At 37.6% G+C, this 22,893-nt stretch overlaps 1 protein-coding gene across 4 annotated transcripts in view; it reads left to right on the forward strand.

Moving 5' to 3' along the window:
• NCKAP5 (NCK associated protein 5) overlaps positions 1-22,893 on the forward strand; it is a 1,102,414-nt gene that overhangs the window by 867,204 nt on the left and 212,317 nt on the right. For all 4 annotated transcript variants that reach the window (XM_024980953.2, XM_010802114.4, XM_015475847.3 and 1 more), the window contains exons 9-10: positions 2,330-2,368; positions 10,668-10,787. In XM_024980953.2, coding sequence (XP_024836721.1) covers positions 2,330-2,368; positions 10,668-10,787 — 159 coding nt within the window. The remainder of the gene's footprint in view (positions 1-2,329; positions 2,369-10,667; positions 10,788-22,893) is intronic.

The raw sequence follows: 22,893 nt of genomic DNA on the forward strand, positions 1-22,893 counted from the left end.
TGTTTTTTGTGTGTTTTTTTAATTTGCAAGAATAAAATAGATGGTATGTAGTTTGACTTTAAATTCTCATGAATTTGAATGAACATTTAAAAACTGAAAGGTTTTCAAGATTATGCTATTGGTCAATTTGTGTGGGCTGAGTAACATTTGTCACCATTGTGATTGTGTATAAATAAAGTGATAAAAGAAAAACAGCACAAGTTACAGAAAATGACTTATTTTAGTCTACAGTAATCCTTAGATATCTTCTTTAACTTAGACTGGACTAAAAGAAATACCTAATAATACTTTTTCTTCAAAACTATAGTTAGTTTCAGTAAAAAGCCTTTCTTTTAAACTTAATGTCAGCAATGTAAATTTGAAAAGGATTCTGATAGGAAAAGAATTCCCTCTTGTATATATCAATTATATAGGTAATCTGATTTTAGTCATTTACTACTTGTAGTGCAAATGTCTGCTAACCACAAATAGATGACAGCCTCTATTATAATTTTCAGTGAGGCTTACTGGTAGCCAGCTGTCATTAAGGATATGCTATTTTGTCAATATTGAGTCAAGAAGCAAATTCCATGAAAACATTTTTACCGTAATCTATTCCAGTATACTAAAAAGAGAAATGAGCATACACAATTTAGTATCAACAAAAATTTAATTTGTTATCAAGAGAAAGAGAAGATAGAAGTGTGGTCTTTAGTCTTTGGTTGAATATGAGAATTAGCAAGATGATTACAAGTTTATCACACTTATAACTGTGTTCTTGCCTAACTCTTACCAGCTATGCTCCTTTTGAAACCAAGAAACACATCCCAGTCATAGATACTGTGCAAATTTATATTGGATAAGTGAAGGAAGAAATGAATGAACAGAAATATTTAGGATATTTAAATAGCCTGACTTGGTCTTTAATGTTGTCAGTTTCTATTATTACACTAAATGTTTACCATATGTGTATGTACTGACTAAAAAATTTCATATAATTCACCTATCTACCATAATTTTATCAATAGTAGCCATATGGGTATATAACTTTAAGATTGTGGTGAAGTTTAATAAGTGACTCTCTGGAGTGTTTTTGAAATCTGCAGGTGAAAAAGAAATCTTAGTATAAATACATGTAGAAAGATGAATAGTTTTCAGAGAAAATGCCAGATCCTTGAAATATGAGAAATGTGTTACTGATTTTTCACATGGCCTTTAACTGGAATTGTGCCACATGCTCACTCCTAAGCCAGTCACTGAAAGGGAATGAAATTACCAACACCAATTCACCATTCACCTCCTAGGGCCAAGAGGGGTCCGGCTTTTCCTACTGTCCCAAACTGCCCGATACCTGAAGAAAATTAGGGTTCTAGTAATAAGTGACAATTTTATTTAGTTGTATATTAGAAGAAACTCAACGTAACAGTGGATATTTTGTTTCTATCTCATATGCAAGTTCAGAAATAGAAAGTGCAGCTCCATACATCATCAGGACAAGGCTCATTCTATTTTTCTGCACCCAACTACTTAATATGTGACTTTCATTTTCAAGATGGCTGCCAAAGCTCTAGCCATCACTTTCATATCCCAGCAAGGAAATAAAGAATAAGGATGGGCCCTCTTTTTTTTAGGAGACTGCCTATCCATCAGTCCAAGAAAATGGACCGTCTGGAACTCATTGGGCCAGAATTTTGTCACACAGTGACAAGGCAGGTTGGGAAATGCATTTGTGTGTATCCAGGCAAAAAAAATCAGGGGATGTAAGGGAAAATAAAGAATAGAGTAAGCAACTTTCAGACTCTCTTATAGGTAGTAATGACAGAGGATAATATAAACGAAGATGTGGAGGAGGAAAGCAAAGCCTATATAGGAATGAAGGAGTTGCCCCTATTCTGCACTTTCCACCTACCTCTATTGCAAGTAATTCCAGGCAATGAAATAGTCACACAGCAAAAGAACGGGAAGGAGAGGCAAAGGGCATTGTAAATCAGCAGTGTAAAACTGTGTACAGATAATTAGGATCATGTTTTGCACTATATCATTTTTTAGCCTTCTTAAAGTACTTTACATATGAAAGGATATTATTTTTCCAAATATGGAAATGTGAGAGTCAAGGTATGAATGATCTTTCCAGCCTAACCATCTTAATTAGCAACAAGGTCACCTTTGGAAAATGCAAAATATTACCTAGAAGGATAGGCTTATTATGAAAAGAATCAAATCCTGTAGAAGTAGAGGAAAGAGCCAGACGAGGAGCTCATTAGCTTTGGGAAACTTATTGGTAAATTAGAGTCTGTGCGTATAGGGTCTCATTATTATAATCAGCAACTCTTTTCTTTATTTTTTAAAGGTAGCCAACCAGGTTGTGCAAGCCCTGCTCACTCAAAAGGTAGGTCACTTTCTGGCTTTATTATTTTCATAGCACTTACGTGAATAGATTGGAACTCACATTGTCAGACTAAAGGAAACTATGATTGATAGCTGCAATACTTTTTCATTTATTCAGTTAGGTTAAAATTGTATGCGTTTTAGATGGCATATGAACATCAATGACCAATAGATTCATAAAATTTAAACTCTTGGGGAAGTAATAGAAAGCTTTTTGAAGATGAAAGATTTCCATGGGCCTACCTAGATGAGTAGCAAACCTATCATTTTTATTTAGTAAATGTAAACATTAAATAAGTTGATGGATTCCTCTGGCCTCTATAAAATGAATAGCCTCTGATGGACAGCATTAACAGAGGCCTAAAATTCAGCAAGAGATCTTTGAGGTTAGGAAGGTTATTTAACTTCTCTGGACCTTAATTCCTCTTCTGTAAAATAGAGATAGCAGTGTCCACCTCCCAGAATTGCTATGGTCACTCTATGAAAAGGAAGAGCTGTTCCCACAAAAACAGCTCTGTGGTAAAGATAAAGCAAATGGTGGTGCTAAATACTTGAAAGTTGCTGAGAGTAGATCGTAAGCTTTCTCTCCACAATTTTTTTTTTTTAAGAGAGTTAACTATGTGTAATGATGGATGTGTTAATTATTTTGCTCTTGGTAATCATTCTACCATGTAATGTATATCAAATTATCACATCTTACACTTTAAGTATATACAATTATATATGTGAATTTCTCCTCAATAAAGTTAGGGGAAAAACAATTGTTAGTCTCTGAGCATGAAATTTTTATACCTTCTCCTTTGTTGTCATCTTATTCTGCTTTCAGATCATGTTATTGGGGCAGAATGGGTAAATGCAGGTAGTTTGCCCAAACTTAGCTAGTTTGGTGAATTTTATTGAACATTTCGCATCTCTTTCCATGATCTATCTGAGAGGCTGAATTCTAGTTCCTTCTTATTTTGTTTATTCTGAGTTACTGCTGTATGAGATAGAGATATCCTCAAAAGAAAATGTGGGAACATGTGACTTGTTCAGGCAGATGTGACTTAGGAGAGCAAAATCACTTATGGCATTTAAATGTTTTTAGTTGAGAACAATTTTAGGGTTTGGCTACTTCTCATGAATGTACTTAAATAATTACTTTAAATGCATGCTATAAAGGCATTGTGATAACAGTTTTGCTAGACTTTCTCCCCCGACTACTTCTGTCAAAATATCATGCTTCCTGGTACAAATGATTTTAACTGGTTCAGATTTTACATTAACATTACATGAAGAGAGAGATTTGAGCACATTTATTAGGTTAGAGGTAGATTCAATTGTGAATAACAAAAATCCAAAATAATGGTGGCTTAAATCAGGTAACATAAAATTAAATCAGTTGTTTACTCCTCAGATCTAAATCTGCAGGTGGGGAGTACATAGCCAGCATGATGTCTTTGCTGCATAAAGTTCGTAGGGTCACTGGCATCATGGTTTCTATCTTGTGATTCTGTGGGATGTGGCCTCCATTTCCACAGTTACCTCATGGCCCAAAGTGGCTGCTCTACCTCCAGTCATCACATTAATATTTTAGCCATCAGGAGGAAATGAAAGCCAAAGAAAAGGAAGAGGGTAAAAGACACACACTGGCTATCTTTTAAGAGAGCCTTCTAAAAGTTTACATACCTCCCTGTTTACAAACCTTAATTATGCAACCACACCCGAGGAAGCCAGTGATGGAATCTTTCTTCTGGGTATGTGCCCAGTTGAAAAGTGATTGTCACCTGGTTGCAGAAGGGGAGAAACATATGTTGAAGGACAAATCATGATTTCTGTCACAGCATATTGGAATACTTTTTCTCTTTCAAAGGCTTTAATTTCTCAGTTGCTTTTCCTCCTGTTCCTCCTCACTTAATTACAGATGTAAGGAATGCCAGGGTGCACTGCTGCAGCTCTATGTGTAACTGTTGAAAGACTTCTCATGCCTTTCTTTTTTAATGGTGCTTCAGAAAAGAGACAAGAAAACCATCTGGCACAATATATAGGAAAATGGGACCTTTCAGGTCAGCCACAAAAAAGTCGCTACACAAATTCAAGTAATAACTAGTAAACAGATAAATCTACCTTGGTACAGTTAAGCAGTAAGACACAAAAAGATGTGCTGCTGTGAGATAGCATACCTCAGGGATGCTGTGAGCAGGAAAAGATGCCAGAGCTTTCAGAGAGTCCAGAAGAATCATGTTCTGCAGAAACGTGCGCCTCCCAGTTTTTATAGAGACTGTAAAATTGCTACAAAAAGACTAAAATTTCTTTTTAATTAAGAGCACAATATGGGAAATAAGATGTACTCCAAAAGCAGATGAGAAACCAAAGAGTGATGTAGCTGATACAGAATGAAAAACAGAAATCTTGAGTGAATTATCTAAGTCACACACACATACACACACACAAATCCTTGAGGTGAAATTATAGTCATAACCATACAGTTATGGAATATATCATTTGTTGTGACACAAAGGCAAATCTCCCATGACTTCTGTTCCTCCCTCAGCAACCAAAAAAGTATTTTGCTGGCATACTGTGCATTGGCCCTGATAAGTATCTTGAAGTCACAGAGTATATTTCCTTTCTAAGTACTGATAGGAAAAAAAAATTATTTCTATAAATTTAGCAGTTTCTGTTAAATGTATTGATATATATCATGTCCTAGTAAAGTAATTCAGTTTATCTCAAAAATCTACAGGGTTTCTTAAGAGAGCTGACTGTTCCTCCTTTAGATCAATAATGTTAAAGTGACAATATTTAACACAGCTCAATTCCAATTATGGCTCCAAATCATAGGTACAAGCCTGTAAGTGCAATCAGTAATCTGAGCCAAACTCATATTTTTGTCTGAAATATATTTTGTCTTCATTAAGACAATTATACACACTGAAAATTTAACTCTTCTATGTTCTTTTTTTAATTTTTTATTTTTTGCCACTAACACAAATTTGGAAGAAAGGCATTTTTCCCTCTAGTTATTTTACAGTATATCAACAACCTCAGTCTTATCTTCATGTTCTTTAAAATAACCAAATATTCATGGTATGTTTTAAATTTTCCAATAAGAATTAAGACTCTTACATGGTGAAATCTAGCAACATAGCCATCCAGATAGAAGCAGAACACAATTTTGTAGCTTTAAACTAAAAGAACTCCCAACTCCTCTGTATTTCCCTTGTAGAAAGAGCAGTTGGGCCATCTGGGTCCACTTTTCTAGCAATGATGTGTGTAGGATCTGGTTTCCTTAGAGTCTGTTTATATTTACTGCGCACTTACAAGGAATCAGACTCCACGTCTAGCACTTTAAATGCACAAAATCATTTGGTTTTCACTACAGTCTTGTGAGTAGGATGATGACGATAATTTCCCCATGGTTCCAGTTGCTACAAGTGGCAAAGCCCACATGTTAACCTGGGGTTATTGCATTCATACTCCATGCCTTTATCCTTTGCACCATTCAGCCTCCACAATCCCTTTCAGTCACTTCATGTTTTCCCCACTGTAGTTCAGCAAGCAGGGAAACACTGTGAAATTCAACAGATGGGTTGAAATCCAATCATTAGTCACATACGATTGCAAGAAATAAAGGGGCAATGTCACAGGTGGATTTCTTAAAACTTTTGGAAGCATTGCCAGCCCTTGCTAGCAAGGACATCCAGGATCTGACTTGCTTGGAGTCAAAAATGACTGTAAATTTGGAGCTCTTTCCAAATCAAGCTTTCTCAGAATCAGTCTTATTTTTGGATGATAGAATTTCCCAACTGCCAGGGACCTTAGTGAACATTTAATCTTGAGCTTGTCAACTAGCTTTGATAATAGGCTCAATTTACTGTAATTACATAAACTGTTTAGCCATCACTCAGATTAAAAATGTTTTAATCCAAATGCCTTTCGGATGAAGGCTTCCAGTATTCGGTTTGCCACAAGACTCAGCACTTCCCATTGATTAGAACTGGCCTGATGCTGTGATACAATTATGTTACCTGTCTCACTGTTTTATGTGTTTGATGTTGAGGCCCTTGGTTGGTCTGAGATGTGAACAATCTTTTACAGCAATGGCTTTTTTTTTTTTTTAGCTGAAGTATTAGCATTCTTAGAAGAGATAGGGATATGAGTGACAGACACTGAAAAGGAGTGTGACAAGGAGCGGCTGGTGGATGTGGTGTCCAGTAAGTCTCAGGGAAGGATTGAGGTGGCGGCCCTTGACAAGCCATCTCATAAAGCAGCTGAGGCATCCCTTGTCTTGAAAGCCTGATTTTGTGCAGTAACTCCATTTACAGATGAGGAAACTTGAGGCATAACCAGAGTAAGTAACTTCCTCAAGACTGTGTGGGTAATAAGGACCAGAGTCCAGGCCCCTTAACTCTCAATCCAGTGTATTCCCATAATACATACTACCTCTGAAATAGTTATACCAGTATAGTAGCATTTTACATGATAAAATAAAGTTTTAATAGTTTTGAACAATAATCTAGTGGTAATATCAGTATACATCAAGCTTCTAAGCAACCAACATTTTCCTAACTTTCCTTTAGCCTGGAGCTGGTAATGGTTTTGCTCTAAGTGCATAAAGTAACCATACTCCATAGCTACTACATAGCAGTGAATCCAGAATCTCGATCAGCCCCAAGCACAGAGGAAACTTGTTAGAAGTGCTGTGTGTGGGTCCTCCAGGGAAGTTGTGGCTTGGGATCATTAAGGTACACAGGACCCTTTTAGACCAGTATACCACATTGCTCAGTATATTTTCCCCACATATCTAGCTGTAATGTCTTACTTTGTTTTCAGTTGAGAGTGGCATGCAGATTACCAATAAAACCGGCTATTTCCTTGAACCCAAAGACCACTGTACTTGCTTACATGAGACGGAATGTAGTCAAATCTTTGGCATTGTTTACTTCTTTTTTTTTTTTTTAATTTTTAAGATTTACATAATTGTATTAGTTTTGCCAAATATCAAAATGAATCTGCCACAGGTATACATGTGTTCCCCATCCTGAACCCTCCTCCCTCCTCCCTCCCCATACCATCTCTCTGGGTCGTCCCAGTGCGCTAGCCCCAAGCATCCAGTATCGTGCATCGAACCTGGACTGGCCTTGATAGGAATTATACAACACATTCCCTTTTTTTTTTTTGCTTCAAAAGACACAACCCTATATTTTATTTTTAGTGAGGTCCTTCTCTTGAGACCTGAGAGGTACTAGGGAGTCAGAGAAAAAGAAGGGTTGTGCGTGAGGGCAGATGGTCCAGCCCTTATGGGGAGCCATGATCTCAGAGGCTGGCATCTAAACAGAAAAATTCTTTAGTTTCTAATGCCTTTCCTGGGAGGCATAGTGTAGTTCCTGTCTCTGTAACCGACAGAGTCAGCATTAATGGTCCTTTCACCCAGCCTCAAGATGTCCTACGTGCCTTTATGGCAGTGGGTTCTTACTATGAGCCCAGAGGAAGAAAAGACAGCCAGCTGACACTCTCTGCCCAGGTCTCACTGTAGTCATCAGAAAAATTGTTGTTTTTCTCTCTCTCTTTCCATCTTTCCAGTCTGGTTGACTTATGTGTGTGCGCACGGGCACCCACATGGTTTTGATTACAGTTTCTTGGAGTGAGAGCTGTCTGGCATCATTTACCATCCACAGCTTGAGTGAAGAAAGGAAGAATGTTAGAACAACACAGAATATTCTTTAATATCTACAAACTTTCTCTGCAGCTCATGTCTATTGGTCAGTGATGATAAGACCTGCATCACATTCCTAAAGCCCTTTGTTTTCCCCTCTTCTGTGTACTGATCTAGATAAGCCAAGAGTGATAAATGGTTCTCAAGGTTAATAAATTGTGTTCCTACTAATGAACTTTTACTGCCTTAAGTAATAGTAATGGCCATGGAAATTTGGGCACTGGTACAAAAACTCGTTATAGAATATATTGATTTTTTTCCCCTTCTTTTTTTTTTTTTTTTTAAACTCATCTGAAGAGATCTTTTCAAGTTATTTTCAGTTTTGCTGCTAAAAACAGTTGCTGGTATTCCTTACAAGTCTCCTTTCTCCTTGCAAATCCACACTCATATGCTTCTGTCTCCACCCCTCCCCCTGCAAGTGAGAATGATTGTGTTTTCCCACCCAATAGGTACTATTAATATTTATTTACCTCACAGTCAAGTTTTATTAATTGCTTAATTAGCAGTAGTGAAAACAATTAGTGTTTGGGAGCAGGGAGTGTTATATACATGCTAAGAGCAAAAATTAGCATAAGTGAAACACAGAGGTTGAATTCTAAATAAAGACAACAAATCTAGCCTTTTAATTTGAGCAGTGCCTAGGCCTCCAAAAGAGCCTCTGCCAAGTGGCATGCATGTTTATGGGTGTTCACACCCACTGCCCCTAATTTATAGACACTGCCTTCCTAGAGCTTATACCTGGGTGCCTTGCTCTGACATGATGTTCCTTTGCTTTGCTCTTCATTAGTAGGCAGCAATCAGTTGAAAACATCCTAAGCATAGGCTTCCTATTTACCTAAAAATGTGAGGAGAGTATAAGCTGCGCATTGAGCTATTATGCCATGCCCTGTCTCTTTGCCTTCTGTAAATGGATTGGATAAGCCTGGAAATGATGATGGACCTCAGGTAAAGCCTTGGAAGATGCTAATAGATCTCTCTCTAGCTGCACACTCAGGTTGCCACATGGTTATGTATGGCACACACCTACTAATCTCTGTGACTCTGGGGAGCAGAGCTGTGGACTGGCACTTTGTCTTGCTTGCAGAGCCTTAAGTAAGATCTTAGCTGCCCAACCTGCAGTTGCCCCACATTAGAATATATAGATGGATAAACTAGTAGTATATCCCACCATCACTAGAGAGTAAAAGAATTCACCATAATCTTCCCCTTTAACAACATAATCACACAAGTTTACTAAGCTCCTACTACTCTGTGGGGTACTGTACTAGATGATGCAAGAAAAGTGTCAGACAGTATGCTCATGCTGCTGTTTCTGTATCTTCTTATGCTTTTTGAGGAACATGTTACCTAATCGACAACATTAAGTCCAAACCATGAAAGAAAGTCAACACAAAGCAGCCTGTGACATTAACTAAATGTCACAGAAGAAGCATTGAGGGCTTACTGGAGTTCAGAAAAGGGAGCAGATAAAAGTGGAGGATGCCAGATTAAAGCATCAGGAAGGAGACAGAATTTGAGCTGGATGTCACTTGGACTGGAAGAATGAGGAGGTGGATGAGAAGCCAGAGGGAGGTGAGGCAGGAAGGATGGTGTCAGAATGCATGGCACTTTCGAGAACAAGCAGACCCTTGTTCTTCACATGGTAAGAGCAGAAGCCTGTAAAAAAAAAAAATCATGAAATAGTGTAAGATAAAGTTTGAAATACAGAAAAGGGTCAGCTTTTGAAGAACCTTGCCTTGGGGCTTTATTCTACCTGGTCTTTCTTGAACCTCTTCGGAGGATGTAGACATGTCAGTACAAGTATCTTTATTGTAAGTTTGTTTGGAAAGAAGCTCCATGGGATTCCAGAGAATCCTAAAGCTCCGTTTTCTCAGCTCCCCTCATGAAAGCTGGGGGAGAGTTCTCGGTGATGTTTTAACTATTATTCAGAAGAGCTGCTCTAAGGGGATGCCGAGGTATGGTTCTTCCACTTCTTCCCCAGCACTAAGACCAGAACACCCCCAAACGATATGAAAATCCACTAGTGTAGAGGATGGGAAAGTTCCAAGCGGCCTTGTAAGCCTTCACTTCACAGTTGCTTCACTCCATCTAAATGCATCACTGATTCGATTAGCAACCGCATTGAGAGTTTCAGCTCGTTTCCACAAATGACAGCGAAGGGCTCCGTCAAAAGTGATAGTTTCTTTAGTTCATCAAATCTCTATTCACTGCAAAAACAGCGCTGTCCTTGTGGCTTGTGCTTGATGATTGCTTTTATGAAGACAGTGAAAGGCCAAATATATAGGTGGAAGCTTAAATTGACTTTATATCGCTGAGATTTACCATTTTTAAAAATAGCATGCTAGATTAATGCATTTCTGATTTCAAGGTGCTGTGTTGTTGTTGTTGTTGTTTTTTATATTGGCTTTCCTGAACTTAATAATTCTATCAGACAATGGGCTGTGGAAGAAAACATTATGTGTGATTTATTTCTGGGGGTTTGAAGGCTAAAAATAGTATTTATTACTAATGTGTTTGAAATAGCTGATGAAATATGGTTATAATATGCAAAGCTATCTTTCAATTATAGACTTTTTTTTCCCTTTCAATGTGTTTTTTGCAGGATCTCAGGGAGGAATGTGTAAAGTTGAAAACAAGAGTGTTTGATTTGGAACAACAGAATCGAACGCTAAGCATCCTTTTCCAACAGCGAGTCAGACCAACTTCTGATCTCCTCCTCCAGGTATGTGTTTTTGTGGAAAACAGTCTTTGCTACTGAAATGCTATCGACAAGAAGTGACTTAAGTTCGGGAGTTACCACTGTCTTCATGGGCAAGACATACTGCCTCAGAATATCCATTTTCTCCCCACTCAAGGGGTGTCATTAAAATTTGAACATCTCTTAAATTTCTGACTCGTAAAGGAATGCATCAACAAACAATAAACAGGTAAAAGGAAACAATCAGAGGTATCATCTGGTTAACTCAGTGAAACTGGGAAATGGAGTCAGAAAATAATTGATTGCTTTGGGAACCAGTATTAGTACGTTTGCACTCCATGATGAGCAAGGCAGAGTTTTATGTAATGGCCAAAGAGCATTTCTTTATTTCAAACACTCTGTAATTAAAAAAAACAGCTAAGGTTTGCTGTGCTTTCATATCTCTCTCTAGGCAGCCTGCCTCCTCACAAGCTAAGACTTCCTCCACTCTGCCTCAGTATTTTACAGGTTCTCTTTGTCTAAGTGTTCTCACCGAACTCTTTCAGTTGCTTTTATAACAGGCAAACTCATGGAAAGTCAGACCATTTGAATCATTTTGAAGCTGTCCCCGAGAAAGCGCTAGAAAATATATTTGAGTGCAGGAAGACACATGGATTGGCAGAGGGGTCTAGAAAGCTGATATTTGCCATTGCCTATTTTTTTAAAAAATCTTCTTAATGTGCGTATTTGTCAAACAAGCTCCAATGAGCCTCGCTCAGAGCCCTTTTGAGACCAAGCTGGCATGGAGTATGTGGGGTTTCACAGGGACAGTGTACAGTGTGTGAAGGATAAACCCCAGCTGCCTGGTCTAATTGGCCAAGGGGAAGGAGAAAGAGATATGCTCTAGACTAGCCTGTCCAGTACTGTAGCCACTAGCCAAATGGCACTATTGAAATTCTAAATTTAAGTTTCTATGTCAGACTCGTCAGATTGCAAGTGTTGAAAAGCCACACATGACCAGCAGCTACCATATTAGACAGTGTTTGTATAGAACATTTCTGTCATCTAGAAAGTTCAGCATGTTTCCAGATGGTTGAGACGGTGTTGCTAATTTACCCTCTGAACTTTGACACAAACATCTTCGCCTGACTCCTCAGGGAAATAATGAGAAATTGTAGTTCATGTCAGAGAAAGAAAGATGTTTGGTAAAGCCTCTCTTCAAAATGTAATCCACCCCCCACACAAATGAAAAGAGCTCTCTGAATTGTAAAATAGATCTCATGTCTTAATTTTCTCTCTGCTTTATCTATTAGTGCTTAATTCATAATTTATGGGTCGCAAATTGTGTGGAAAAAAAATCATCTTTCTCTATTCTGTTTCCTGATCTGAGCCACGATAAATGTTGGTCAGAGAGAATCTTGGATCTGTAAAAAGTTGTATCTCATTTGCTCTCTTATAATCAAGATCCAATATTGTAATTACTTCTAACAGCTGTTGCATGTTCATGAGTTTTTCTGTTTTGCCTGTTTTAACTTGAGGCTTTTCTGGAATAACTTGTAAGGATCTCTAGTCCCTGCTTATGAATCATGATGGTTTGTTTTCATTAGCTGTCACAAAGTTCTTAAATACACATCCAAATGGCAGAGGATGGTGTTTGTTCTAACAACAGAACTCAGTATTTATTCATTGGGTGTTTTCCGCCAACACACTGCTGCTGCTGCTGCCCACCAGGCTCCGCCGTCCCTGGGATTCTCCAGGCAAGAACACTGGAGTGGGTTGCCATTTCCTTCTCCAATGCATGAAAGTGAAAAGTGAAAGTGAAGTCGCTCAGTCATGTCCGACTCCTAGCGACCCCATGGACTGCAGCCTTACCACTATTTCTCCCCAAATGGATCTCCTTTCCAGGAGCCATTCTAATTTAAATGAAATTTGTAAAAGATGAGCTGACAATATTAGTAGTTCTGCAGGTAGAATGATAAGGGTGATGCCTGCTTCTAACATGTAAGAACATCATAATCATTGCTGGCTTTTCAGGTGGTCTGTTCCTCATGTGACCTGTGATTTTTTTTTTTTTTTCTTTCTGATGGCATAAATGCGTATCATGGAGCACGGGCTAAAGTAGAAGCAATTTGAGTTTGTTTTGCATCGCACCTGTGGAAGCTCTGTAATTATTTGTTGATTGAAATAAATGACCCAGATTCATTCTGAAAGCTGGAGAGTTACTTTACATATGCTGAAGAGAGGTTTCCACCCCTACCTCTTCTGCATGTTTCCTGTCTGTGTGGATGCTTTGAAACTATGCCCCATGCTGGTCCAGCCCAGTCTGTTGGAGGGCATGGCTGGTGAGTGCAGCAAATCCATCAGTATGCCTAGTCCTGAGTATGATAGATGTTTTAGGTTCTGCCCATGGACTACAGGTTCCGTACAATTTTTCATCCTATCTTAAAAAACTGCATTAATTGTCATCTGCTGAATACAGCCTAATGATTCTGTGTAATCTAAGTAGCTACCTAAAGAGAGATACAGAAAGAAGATTGTTGAACACATTGTGAGTTTAGTAGATACATTGTAAGTAGTGGAAAAGAAAATAATTTATAAAAGTAGTTAATTCTTTGTCCCTCGAAAATAGAGAATGAGAGGGTTACCTGGATATTATTTAGCATATTCTGATATAGGAGGAATAAAAAGGGTTAGTTCTAAGGGCTAATTGTCAGATTCTTGGAAACTTACAAAGAGAACCAGGTTGGTGATAGGAAAGAAAAGAAGCCTAACCTGAAATTTAAATCTTAAGAATGGCCATAAACTTCTCTGATGGTTCCAGTTTACAGTAAAGCATCTCTCGGACTATGGACAGTAACAAATCAGATTAAGAAGTTCCTTTATATTAAAAGAATTTTTTTTAATTCTGATGAATTAAGAAACTGGTATAGCAAATAAAATCCAAAAGTAGCATTCTTAATGGAATTGGAGTCTCTAACTTTATTCAAACTTACTGGTCAGATTAAATAATGCTCACCTTTGCCACTTACAAATCATATTAAATAACACTCTCAATTTATTGAACTAGCAGGGAGCTCTCTACCAAGAATACTTACTTCTCTGACCAGTTGAGTTATGAATAAGTTATGTTTGTAACTCATTCTCACATGACTATCATTTGTCTTGGTAATTAAAATGTGATTTTAAGTACATTATAAACCAATGAAATGTGGTGCAAAAAGGACTGTTTCTATAAAACAAAGTTGAATGCTTCAAAAGCATGTAAAGGCGTATCTCTAAAAGAGTGGGATCAAATAATATTTGTGTCTAATGCAAAAACAAAAAAAAATTGTGGGAGAAGAGGAGTTATATTAAATGTAGAGGCATGCTGCATGCAGGTTGCTTCTCAAGTGGTTTTAAGTTCTTGTTCCACTGTTAAGAAAAATAAAACCTAACGTGTGTTTGATGCCAAAAAAGACATTGGAAGATCTAATAACAGGACCCCTGGAAAAGCAGCAGCCTTGGCCCTGTTAAAAAAAGAATGTTATTTAACAAGCACATAATGCTTATGATGTCAAATACTGTTCTCCAAGCCTTACAGTGTTCATCAGTGTACTCTCCATTGTAGTCCTGTGAGGTAGGCACTGTGTCTGTACCCATTTTACAGATGGGGACACTTAGGCACAAAGCGCCTCCGTCACCCAGCGGTAATGGACAGAGTGGAGATTTAAGTCCATGGTCTGGGTCTAGGTGCTCCCTTTCCCTTCCCATCTGTGCTCCTTTTGCATGGAACACAGATGGACATGAGGATCATTTTCTGATGCTGTACTCTGACATTTCGATTAACCGGCCCACTTGTGATCAAGTCAGATCAGAGGGCTTCTGCAGTATAATCACAGTAAGGAGCCTACCATGTTTACACATTTCTGAAAGCCTCTTGCTTCGTGGCATTCACAACTTTCCCCTCTCTTGTGTATTCTGCCCTGTCTTCTTTTGGACACCTGTGTTAACGTTATATTGATAGGACATTATTCTCATATTTTCTGCCTAACACAGTTTTCTTTTTTTTTTCTTTTCCTTTTTATCTGGTATTTCAAAGGATCCTATACTCATATCTTTGAACAAAAATAGAAAGCAAAGAATGTTATAGTGTAGATTATTCTCACAAATAGTTGAGAATCTGACAATTTAGAACCACGGTGTAAAAATTTGCTGTCACTTCTGAGAGTATTGACTTCTTTTTGCTGGTGTTTTTTTTTATATTATTATTTCAGATGAGATGAGACAATTTTAAAATTCTTCTTGTGCTTCTGATATATTTTTCCTTCCCTGAATTTATTTGCAAAATGTAAATTTCTCCAAGAGTTTTATTTGACAGGACACTACACAACACAACACACTCACCTCTCCACCTGTCCTTAAGCAATGAACCCTGCTATCTAAGAACCAGTCTAATTCCCCTGCCATTCAGGGGCCTTCCAGAGTCATGGTGGTCCTCACTGAACTTCTCTGCTGGAGCTTCCATAGTACTGGTAATCTATACCACAGTATAAGCAGTTCATTCATTGTCCTGTGTACAGTTATAGAATCCTAGTCTCTCATGGTACTGATGGTGGAGGTCACACAGTGGAGCCCCCATAACTCGGGATGTCATGTTAACTTTTATTTCACCTAAATAGAAATCTCCTTGAGGGTAGTAGCTATGCTGAATGTAGCATTTTACCCACCCACAATATCATTCATAATACGTATTCAGTGTATGCTTTGATGGCTTAATCTTAATTCAGTATATTTCAATGGAATTTGATTTTGTGTATGTTGGGAGTGGTGGGTTTCTTTTTGTTTGTTTTTTTGTATGCAACAATCTAATTGCCTTTATTCTTCTAGTTTAATTGAGATATAACTGACATATAACATTGTATATGTTTAAGGTATACAGTATAATGATTTGATATATGTGTATATTGCAAAACAGACATTACAATAAATCTAATTAGCATCTCTCACTATGTACAGATTTTTTTTTCTTGTGATGACGGCTTTTAAGATTTCCTAGATTTCAAATATGCAGTATAGTATTATTAACTATGGTCACCATGCTATACATTAAATCTCCAGAACAGTTTCCCCAACTCCCCATCCCCCACCAATCTGTTCTCTCAATGAGTTGTTTTTTTTTTTAATTCCATGTATAAGTGAGATCATGCAATTTTTACTGTCTGTCCAAATTATTTCACTTAGTATAATGTCCTCCCGGTCCATCCATATTGTCATAAATGGCAAGATTTCATAATTTTTATGGCTGAATAGTGTTCTATTATCTACATCTATATATATATATAAATTTATAAATATATCTCTAAAAATATATAAATATATCTTATGAATTGAAAATATACATACCATATATAACACATTTTCTCTATCCATTTATCCATCTATGAAGATAGTTTGGCCTCTTTGGCCGTTTCCCCATTTTGGCTCTTATAAATAATGCTAAAGTTAACGTGGTGTACAGATAATTGCTTCTTTGGTATAGTCATTTCCTTTCTCTTGAGTGTATGCCCTTAACTGGAATGGTTAGATTATATTGTAGTTCTGTTTGTAATTATTTGAATCATATCCATACTGTTCTCCATTGTGGCTATACCAATTTATATTCCTACTAACAGTGTACAGGGTTATTTTTTCTCCACAACCTTAATAGCACTGTTATCTCTTATTTTTTGATAATGCATTCTAACAGGGGAAAAGTGATAACCCATATGATTTTGATTTGCATTTAACTAATGATTAGTGATGTTGAGCACCTTTCCATGTACCTGTTGGTTCTCTGAATATTTTCTTTGAAAAAAGACTAATATCCTTTGCCCACTTTTTAATTGGCTTCGATATTTTGCTTTTGAGTTATATAAGTTCCTTTTTTGCTTTAGATACTAACCCCTTACCAGATATGTGACTTGCAAATATTTTCCCCCATTCTGTAGTTTGTATTTTTATTTTGTTAATGGTTTCCTTTGCGGTGCAGAAGCTCTTTAGTTTGACACAGTCCCACTTATTTATTTTTGATTTTGTTGCTTAAACTTTAGGTGTCATGTCCAAAAAATCATTGCCAAGACCAATGGCCAGGAGGGTTTTGTTTTTTTTTTTCTGTATGATTTATTGTAGGAATTTTGTAGTTTCAGGTCTTATATTTAAGTTGTTAATCCATTTGAGTTAATTTTTATGAATGATATGATAGGGGTTTAGTTTAATTCTCTTAAATGTGAATATCCAGTTTTCCCATCACCATTCATTGAAGAGCTTGTCATTTCTCCATTGAGCGTTTTTGGCTCCCATGTCAGATATTAGTGACCATATCATGCATGGATTTATTTCAGGATTCTTGATTCTATACCATTGCTCTCTGTGTCTGTTTTTATGCCAGTACCATATTGTTTTGATTTCCATTGCTTTATAATGTAATTTTAAATCAGGAAGTGTTATTCTTCTAGCTCTGTTCTTCTTTCTTAGGACTCCTTTGCCAAGTAGCATCTTTTGTGATTCCAAACAAATTTTAGGATTTGTTTTCTATTTCTTAAAAAAAAATGCCACTGGAGTCTTGATAAGGGCTGCATTGAATCAATATATGACTTAAGTAGTATGGACATTTTAATGATATTAATTTCTCCAATCTATGAACTCAAGAAAGCATTCCACTAATTTGTGTCATCTTCAGTTTCTTTCAGTAGTGTCTTATAGTTTTCATTGTAGAAATATTACATCTCCTTGGTAAGATTTATTCCTAAGTATTTTATTCTTTTCAGTACTACTGTAAATGGGATTTTTTTTGCTTATTTTTCAGATAATTAGTTGTTAGTATATTGAAATGCTATTTGTATATCATTGTTCAAAGTAGTCTTTTATGATCTTTTGCATTTCTAATGTATAAGTTGTAATGTCTCCTCTTTTGTTTATGATGTTATTTGCTTGAGTCATCTCTTTTTTTCTTAGCTAGCCTAGCTAAGGGTTGATCTGTTTTATTTATCCTTTAAAAAAAAAAAAAGCTCTTCACTGGATAATCTTTATTATTCTTTTGTTAATCTTTTCTATTGTTTTTCTCCTCTAATTTTTATTATGTCCCTCTTCTGCTACTCTTGGGCCTCATTTGTTATTTTTCTAGTTTCTTAAGCTACAAAATTATTTATTTGAGAGCTTTCTTTTGTCTGATGTATGTGTTTATCAGTATAAACTTCCCTCTTAGAATTTCTTTTACTGCATCTCATAATTTTTTATGTCATGTTTCTGTTTTTGTTTCAAGATACTTTTTTCTCTTTTCAGTTCTTTGGTTCATTGGTTGTTCAGAAATGTGTTTTGTTTTGTTTTTATTTTAATTTATGCATTTGTGAGTTCTTTTTATTGTTGTTGTTTGTTTGTTTTTTCCTGTCTTTGGTCTCTAGTTTCATATCATTGCTTTTGGAAAACATTTAGTGTGATATCAGTGTTTTAAATTTACTGACTCATTTTGTATTCCAACATATGATCTATCCTAGAAATTGATCTTTCCAGTTGAGAAGAATGTGTATTTTGTTGTTAAATAGAATGTTCTCTATGTGTCTTGTTAGGTCTGTTTGGTTTATAGTATTATTCACATTTACTGTTTCCATATGGATTCTCTCTGCAGGATGACCTATCCAATGGTGAAAGTAAGATATTAAAGTCTCCAACTATTACTGTGTTGCTGTTTATTTTTCCTTTTACTCCTTTTAGTATTTGCTTCATATATTTAGATGCTTCAATACCATGTGCATAAATATTTATAATTGTCATATATTGTTGATTGATTGACTCCTTTATGATTATATTATGACCTGCTTAGTCTCTTCTGGACATTTGTAGTTTCAACTCTGTTTTGTCTGATATAAGTATAGTTAACCCTGCTTTCTTACCATTTGCTTGAAATATCTTATTATATCCCTTCACTTTCAGTATGTGTGTAGTTAAAGCTAAGGTAAGTTTCTTGTAAATAGCATATTATTAATTTTTTTTTAAATTTTCATTCTGTGTCTTTGGATTGGAGAATTTAATCCCTTTGAATTTAAAGTAATTATTGGTAGGTGAGGATTTATTATTGCCATTTTGTTAATTGTTTTCTAATTGTGTTGTAAAACCTTTGTTCTTATGATTAAATTTGTGATTTAATGACTTTTGTAGCAATATGCTTTGTTTATCATAATCTTGTATAACTACTACAGATTTTTCCTTTGTAGTTATCATGAGACTTACATAAAATATATTTATAACATTCTACTTTAAGCTGATAACAGCTTAATTTCAATAGCATGTATAAAACTCTACACTTTTTCTTCTCCCTTCTCACATTTTAGGTTATAAGTGTTACATTTTAGGTTATAAGTGTTAAAGTTCACATATTTTTGTATTGTGTATCCAATAATAAATTATTGTAGTTATGGTTATTTTTCATACTTTTTTAAAAAAGTTTTAATCTAGAGTTGTCAGTAAACTATGCAACACCATCACAATATTAGATAATCTGACTTTGTCTATGTATATACTGTTATATAACTTACAGTTACCAGTGAGTATTATACCTCCATTCATACACCTTTATGATGTTAGTGAGCATTATTTTACTTCCTCTGGAAGAACATCCTGTAGCTTTTTTTGTAAGGCAGGTTTAGTGGTGATGGTTATTAGCTTTTGTTTGTTCAGTAAAGTCTTTATCTCTCTCACTTCTGATATTCTTGATTGTGCATTTGCATATATCATCACCTCCTCCAGATTTTACTGGTTCATTATAGCAGAAACAGTCCTTAACCATAATGAATATATTGTTTCTCTTGAGTGTGTCCCCTAAGCCCCATAGACTTTTATACTCTTTTGATTTTTTTGTTTGTTTTTGCTCAAATGACTGGGTAATTTCAAAATGACCTATTTTCTAATTCTTGTGCTTGGTTGAGTCTGCTGTTGAAGTTATTTATTGAATTTTTCAGTTTAGACTGTATTCTTCAGTTACAGAATTTCTGTTTGGTTTTTTTGGATGGTTTCTGTTTCCTTGTTAAACTTCTCATTTTGTTTATGCATTATTTTCCAAATTTTATTTAGTTGCCTGTGTGACCTTGTAGTTTACTAAACTTCTTTAAGAGGATTATTCAGAATGTTTTGTCAGGCAGTACATAATAGATCTCTATTTCTTCAAGGTTAGTTTTTAGAGCTTTATTAGTTTCTTTTGATGGCATCATGTTTACCTGATTCTTTGTGATCTTTGACTCTTTGCATTGGTATCTGTATATTTAAGAAAGCAGTTTCCACTTACAGACTTTATAGATTCCCTTGGTTAGAGGGCTTCCCTGGTAGCTCAGATGGTAAAGAATCTGCTTGCAATGCAGGAGACCTGGGTTTGATCCCTGGGTCAGGAAGACCCCCTGGAGAAGGAAATGGCAATCCACTCCAGTATTCTTGTCTGGAGAATTCCATGGATAGACCATGGGGTCACAAAGAGTCAGACATGACTGAGCGACTGACACTTTCTTTCATTTTTAGTCAGAGGCAGTCCATCTGCCTGTTCATCTTGAGATTCTGACAGGTCAGCTGGTAGCATCCTTGGACTAATGGAGCTTGCTCTCAGGGTCTCTATTTGGATGAAGCCACTGCCTGACCCCTGAGTTCAGGAGTGCCACTGATTGGGAATAGTTGACTAGAACTGCTGGTTTGGTTCTTGCTCAAGTGCAGCTATAGAATGGGCTCCATAGTTGCTTATATTTGCTGTCAGGATTCCTAGTTTGGCATTATACTCAGTAGTTAAGAGGTATAGTAACAATTGCTTCCCAACCTGGCGAAGGCTATGGAACAGCTGGTATCTCTCACTGCCTGGGGAACCAAGGTCAGGCAAAACTATTCCCTGAGCTCCCTGGTCAGGCAGAGCCACTGAGTTGGTTCTGTGGATGGACAGAACTATTGGCTGGCTTTTCTACTCAGGCGTCCCTGCAAGTGCAGCTAGAACGTAGGGCACTCAGCCTTCCAGGTGCTCTGGTTATGCTTCCTGATCAGGTATAACTGAGGGCTATTCTTAACAGTAGGAGCCTGCTTCCCTGCCTGGTGGTGCAGCAGAACAGGCCTCAAGACCAGCACAGCTTGTTGTTTGGGGATCAGACTAGGCAGAATTCTGCATCAAGCACTCTGGCCAGATGAGGTCACCAGCTAGGCTCTGCAGATGAGCCAAGTCACTGGCTGGGATCTCCTCCTCCACCATTAAGAGGAAATTGGTGTGCTAAGACCCAAGTCCTGGTTACTGTTAGCCCTTCCCCGCATCTCCCGCCCCAGCCCCACGATGTGATAGCCGTGGGCTGAGACCCAACTGTGCCTCCAAGGGAGTGACTCACAATGCTGTGCACCTTGGGCTTTTTGTATCTCACTGGAGAAACCACAGGCCCCGGGGGCCTCTCAGTGTGCTGCTGTGCTTCCGGGGAAGGGGTGACGGGATCAGTATATAGCCATTACTCTTACCCTTCTAATGAGGGCCTTATCAATCTCTGTGGTCTAGAGGGGAGCTTCCATCTTACCTCCATCTTTTGGGACTTTCACGGGGGTGTCTCACCTATGTTGGTGTTACTAGCTGATCTTCTTGTGAGAGGGACTAAATTCAGGAATGACTTGTGTCACCATCTTGACGATACCACCCTTGAGGGAGAGGCTTCTAACCACAATAAAACTATGATTTTCTTGATTCAAAGACCATGCCTTTTTCTGTCCACTTATGTATATTTTTGTATCAATCCCTTGTACCTAGGTACCCAACTCATATTTTTAATCCTTAATTTTTAGTTTCTGAGAAGCAGAGACTTTGTTAGGCATTTATATTCTTTGTTACCTTAGAACTTGCCATTGCAAAATGAACACAGCCTCACAGAAGTACCCAGAACTGAACCATCAAACAGCCAGCCCAAAGCCATCTCCTCTAGGTATTTGGCCATTCAGAGAAATTGGGAAATGCTAGTCATGTTAAACATTTTAAAATGTATTTATTTTCCTTTATGGGACTTTCCATGTGGAGCTGGTAGTAAAGAACCTGCCTGCCAGTGCAGGAGACATAAAAGATGTGGGGTCAATCCCTGGGTGGGGAAGATCCCCTGGAAGAGGGCGTGGCAACTCACTCCAGGATTCTTGCTGGGAGAATCCCATGGATGGAGGAGCCTAGTAGGCTAGAATCCATAGGTTCACAAAGGGTCAGACAGAACTGCAGTGACTTAGCATGCATGCATTTTGCTTTTCAAAAGATCTACCTATCTATCTCTTGGGTACTTTCAAAATATAGACAATAAAGTGAGATGAAAAGTAGAAGTCATCAAGGGGACATTAGAATGATATGGACAGAAATATGGGAGGAGTAGGTGAGTGAGTGAGGGATTGGGTGAAGGATGGAACAGTGGGTCTGAGTTCTGGTTATGGAAGGATTTCATGTTGATTGACCTGTGCCTCTCTTAAGACACAAGCCATGAGGGAGTGAAGAGAAGAGGCAGGGACAGCCATACAAGTTTAGCACAGCTACCTGGTTTCCCATACTGCTAGGTTGTAGCTTTGCCTTATGAGTTTCTGACCTTGAGCTGCTTGTGTGCTGGTCACAGAGGCAGCCTCCAAGCCCTGCCCTGTAGACCCACAGAACAGCAGGTGGAGCAGTGTGGTGATGCTTCAGGGATGCTGAGGACTGTCAGGGTCCAGATGGCGGAGTGCCCACCAGCAGTGGTCTGTCGGCCGGCATGATCAGAAGGACCATGCTGGCTTCATTATGGACACCTGTCAGCATGAAAACACAGAATGTGCAGCAGAGATCCTGTCTTACACACTGAGCCCTGCAAAGGATGTTAACTTGTCTGAGGCGCAGAAAGTGGCCTCTCTGAGAATGAAGGGACACTTTGAAAGACCACGCAACTCCCGCAGGGCAGGGCTTGAAATGATGAGATGCTCCACAAGAGGTTGGTTTGGAATCAAGTTAAGAGCAGCAGAGGAGACGAGAAAGAATCTTCAGGGTTATGGCACTATGTGATTTTCTCCTCTTCACAATGCATCCAAGGCCCTCTATGGACTTGCTTTACCCTCAACAGCCTCATTTTTCTTTTTTTCCCTGACACAAATTCTCTACTCTAGCCAAGCAGAAACATTCTCACTCGACAGA

The sequence above is a fragment of the Bos taurus genome, chromosome 2 (genome assembly GCF_002263795.3).
Source record: "Bos taurus isolate L1 Dominette 01449 registration number 42190680 breed Hereford chromosome 2, ARS-UCD2.0, whole genome shotgun sequence".
Lineage (NCBI taxonomy): Eukaryota > Metazoa > Chordata > Mammalia > Artiodactyla > Bovidae > Bos > Bos taurus.